At 33.9% G+C, this 4,564-nt stretch overlaps 1 protein-coding gene across 1 annotated transcript; it reads left to right on the forward strand.

Moving 5' to 3' along the window:
• The first annotated feature begins 353 nt into the window (after nt 1-353).
• Nucleotides 354-2,522, forward strand: LOC110036415 (DNA-directed RNA polymerases II, IV and V subunit 9A-like). Its single transcript, XM_020740852.1, has 4 exons — nt 354-692; nt 779-854; nt 1,619-1,777; nt 2,195-2,522. The coding sequence occupies exons 1-4, from the start codon at nt 664-666 to the stop codon at nt 2,273-2,275; spliced, it is 345 nt and encodes a 114-aa protein (XP_020596511.1). The 5' UTR covers nt 354-663; the 3' UTR covers nt 2,276-2,522.
• The last annotated feature ends 2,042 nt before the right edge of the window (nt 2,523-4,564 follow it).

Here is a 4,564-nt window from a genome sequence, read left to right on the forward strand (position 1 = left end):
TAAATATTTAAATTAGGAATATGTATTATTGAGATACCTAAAATAAATTATACAGAATATTTTGTACGTTAAATAGATTGTAAGATTATTCTTTAATGGAATGAAAGCAAAAGGAAAGGATCGAGTCTATTTAGCATTCAACCTATTTTTCTCAAAACTTTGATAGTTGCAACATTATTATATTTCATAAATTGCGAAAGAAAAAAAAAAAAAAAAAAACAAAAGAAATTAACCCAAGAGAAAACAATATCCTAAATTAATCAAACAGGAAATAAATGTGTATATATATACACACACCAACACACATTTATATATACATATATAAAGCACTTAAATCCCGCACATTTATTTCTAGTCGACTTTGAGTTGTTCCGCCAATTCTAATTTCTTCTTAACATTTCCCCCAACATCTTCCTTTCGCCCGCAACTATAATCGACTCTCATCTAAAGTCGAACTGCCATTAATTTTGGAAAATTCTTCAAGTTATTATTTTATCTCTCTTTTGGATCCACAGAAGTGCTGGATTCTTCAGTTCTGCTATCGCTGTAGGGATGTTTGCCCACGCGCTGTTTTTAGAGGATATGGATCTCTAATATACAGATCCTGTTGACGAAACCATCATTAAGACATAGAAGAAAGAGAACCGAGCTTCGTCAGCAGCCATGAGTGCCATGAAGTTCTGCCGTGAATGGTTAGCAACGGTTCGACTATTTTTTTTCCCCTTTTTTTTAATGAAATCTTGAGATTTGATTTGCCCTATTTAATTTTTTGTTACAGTAACAATATTTTATATCCCAAGGAAGACAAGGAGCAGAAGATCCTTCTATATGCATGTAGAAATTGCGATCATCAGGTCTTTTTTTTCGTTTTTTGTTTATGTTGTGATTTATTTTTTTTTAGGTCAATTTCTTTCGTCTATTTTTCCTTCTTCTTTTGCATTTTATGATATTATTGCTTGTGAAATAGTTGATTTATTGGTTAATTAGAAACCCTAAGTGTTCATGAAGAGAGACCGATGCAAACAAATCTGTTTATTTTCTGAAATTTGTTTCTGATTTGATTTTCCAGTGCTGAACTCTTCCAATATCCAGTAAACACCATTGCCATAGATCCATAGCTAACTCATATAACATTTAGAAACAAGAATTGATTTATGTTTAAAATGAAACCAAAGCATTATTAGTAAGAAACGCAAACTGGCAGCTTGAGATTTATGCTTTAAAATGCATGACCTTCATCATTTAGTGACATATGAATTTACAAAATAACAACTATTATAAGATATTTTACATTCAAACCCTCCCATTGATATAGAAATCAATCAGGAAATTCTATAAACCTTGGCATTTACACACATACCACCAATTCATATGTAATCTAACGCCTAAACTTTTCTTTTTTTACATTTAGACCAGCCAAATCTTTCATATCACATAAGAATACCATTTTTTTAGCTATTAAAAGGTGAAACACACCTTTTTCATGTAAATACATAGGAATTTGAGTGGTATGTATGTAAATCTTCCAACATGTATGCTTAGATGACATAACAATCAAATAAAGGGCTAAAATTTTTCTTCTGAATGATTAACAATTGCTGAACCTGATTGAGCTCAGGAGGCTGCAGAGAACTACTGTGTCTATAGGAATGTAATCGATCACGAGGTCGGCGAGTTCACACAGGTTATTCAGGATGTAACTGCTGATCCAACTCTTCCGCGAACCAAAAGTGTTAAATGTTCTGTTTGTGGTCATCCAGAAGCTGTATTCTTCCAGGTCAATTTACTTACTAAGTTGTTTTCTATAGCAGTTATAAAGATTTTTCACTAGTCCTTCATTTGCCTTCATACATACATACCACACAATTCCTGTATATTTACATTCACAGAACACAATTATTGTATATTTACATATCTAACACTTAAACTTTAATATTTACATGTATAAGACTCAAATCTTTGACATTACATCAAAAATTCCACCATTATTTACTTTTCAAACGTGTAATACACCATACCCTTCATGCATAGGTTCATGACAACAAAGTGGTATATATGCAAATATAAATGTTTAGGAGTTAGATATATAAATACTGAAGAATTGTGTGGTATTAAGTAATTAATGCAATTAAAAAGATATTATTTTGGAATAATAGATAACTGCGTGATTCTGAATGATCGCTGAACCTTGCAGGCCACTGCAAGGGGTGAAGAGGGAATGACACTATTCTTTGTCTGCTGCAATCAAAGCTGTGGTCATCGTTGGAGAGATTGATAGATTTGAACAGATTATTTAGCAAATAATGGAGATTTGAGGTTGAGAATAAGTGATTTATGTGATTGCTTTTGAATGAGAGTACTTTTTTTTTTTTAAGATCTTATCAGGGTGGGGGACTAAGAAATATGCTTAGAATCTATGAAACAGATGTTAATGAAAACTATCAAAAATTAAATGGAAGATCAATGCATAAAAACACAATTTTGTATACTGTATTTTTCAATCGATCGCCATATCCTATTGTCGCTGCTGCAGATTTTTTTTTTTTTATGATTTGATTGCAAAAAATTAGTACCCTAAATTTTTTTTATTCAAATGAAAATATTCCCCTCTCTCTCTCTCTCTCTCTCTCTCTCTCTCTCTCGCTCGCAACGCACCTAGTCGAATAGTTGGGTGTTCTGTATCCAACCATAAAAACTTGAGTTTGCAAAGAAAGAACTTTCTGGAACTTTCTCGAGCAAAATTGCTCGGGCAACTGTGTGGGCAATCTGTGCACTCTCATTCATGACATCTCCAAGTTGACCTGTAAGATGAGAGAAATATTTGCGTGCATAAGACGTACGCAGAGTTGCATACATATTAGGTTATTTGGAGGGTATATGTAGGTTACACTCAGGTTACAAGAAGAATTACAAGGGGTATTACGTAAGTGTAACCTACATGTACCTTCCGAATAACTTGATATGTACGCAACTCTGCACACGTCTTATGTACACAAATATTTCTCGTACGTATTCGATTATTCGGAGGGTACACGTAGGTTACATTTAGGTTACATGAAGAATTACAAGGGATATAACCTAAGTGTAACCTACCTGTACCCTCCGAATAACCTAATATGTACGCAACTCTGCATATTTTATACATACGCAAATATTTCTCGTAAGATGAAGCGTGTCTTTTCCTTCTCCTTGCTCAATGAGCGTCGTTTCAACATATAGTGTAGATCCGCCCAAAGCAGTCCATGCTAGCCCCATAACAACTTCTATTGGCATTTGGTCATAGATTTTATCAGCATGGAATACTGGTTTACCCACAAAACCAACGAAGTTTGAAACATCAATTACGACTTTATCAATCACGGTATCACCAACAGCTTCTTTTTCTATATCAATCACTTCACTGGCCTATCAAAAAAACATTTCATCAAACACTCAGTGGTAAAAAAAAATAATAATAAAAACATAGTGTTCACTGATCAACAATTTTTTTAAGCTACATGTTGTTGAGAAGGGGTATTTACATAACATTCCACACAATTCTTATGAATTTACATTTCTAAACCTAGCATCATATCAAAAATACCACCTTCAATACCCTTTAAAAGTAAAATTCACCTTTTTCATATATAGGTTTATGATACCAATGTGTTATGATACCATTCTAGAGCTTCTAGAAGGTGTTCGGAAGGGGGACTTAGCAGGGAGGTGGTTGTGGAATAACAATGGATGATAATAGGGGTGGTCGACAACGTTTGGAGGGGAGATAAACGACGTTCAACAGCTATCCAGTCTGAAAACAACAAAGATAGCATCAAAACGATGAAGTAAGCGTGTCAAGGAGATTCACCACATATTACTCCATAAGGTACAAACACTTCACTTACAAAAGAAAAATGATGTGACATGCCATTAAGGAAGAAATCAAAGATACAATCTCTAAACACACAAACCCAAATCAAGTCTCCTAATCCTAAGATAATTTTTACATATTATATGTATAATATTAATTAAACTAAACCCTAATTAGAAGAAAAAGAAAGAAATAATATAAAAAAGGTAAAAAATTCTAGTTGATTTGATAATGAGGTGGAAAAATCCTATAAGGAAAGTTTCAAGGGATGGCATACCCGTCCGACCCATCCTCAACCATAGTATTTGCAGAAATATGCGGTTTTGTTGCTCCTTGGCTTCCGCATCGTTCGTTTTGCAGTTCTACGGGCCACTGACTTCCACATCATTCTCCCGGTATGAGGGGCTTTGTCTTCATCCCAGGAAGCTTTTGCAACCAATTTATCACAATTGTGATAAATTCATTGTCTTGCTGTGTCTGAGGAAACTCTATTATAAAATCTATGCCCACACTTATTCCAAACAACTCTGAAACACACTCATCATTCTGAAGATTGTTTTGATATAATAAGTAGTTATTCCTTTTTAGCACAACCAAAGCTGGAATTGCATATGGGCTAATACTCCCATGAACCAAGTTTCCAACCATCAAGTGTGTAACGTGCATGCAAGTTCTAATACTTTGATGGTTGCATCCCATAAATGAGTTGGTTTG

This window comes from Phalaenopsis equestris, unplaced genomic scaffold (genome assembly GCF_001263595.1).
Source record: "Phalaenopsis equestris unplaced genomic scaffold, ASM126359v1 Scaffold206200, whole genome shotgun sequence".
NCBI lineage: Eukaryota > Viridiplantae > Streptophyta > Magnoliopsida > Asparagales > Orchidaceae > Phalaenopsis > Phalaenopsis equestris.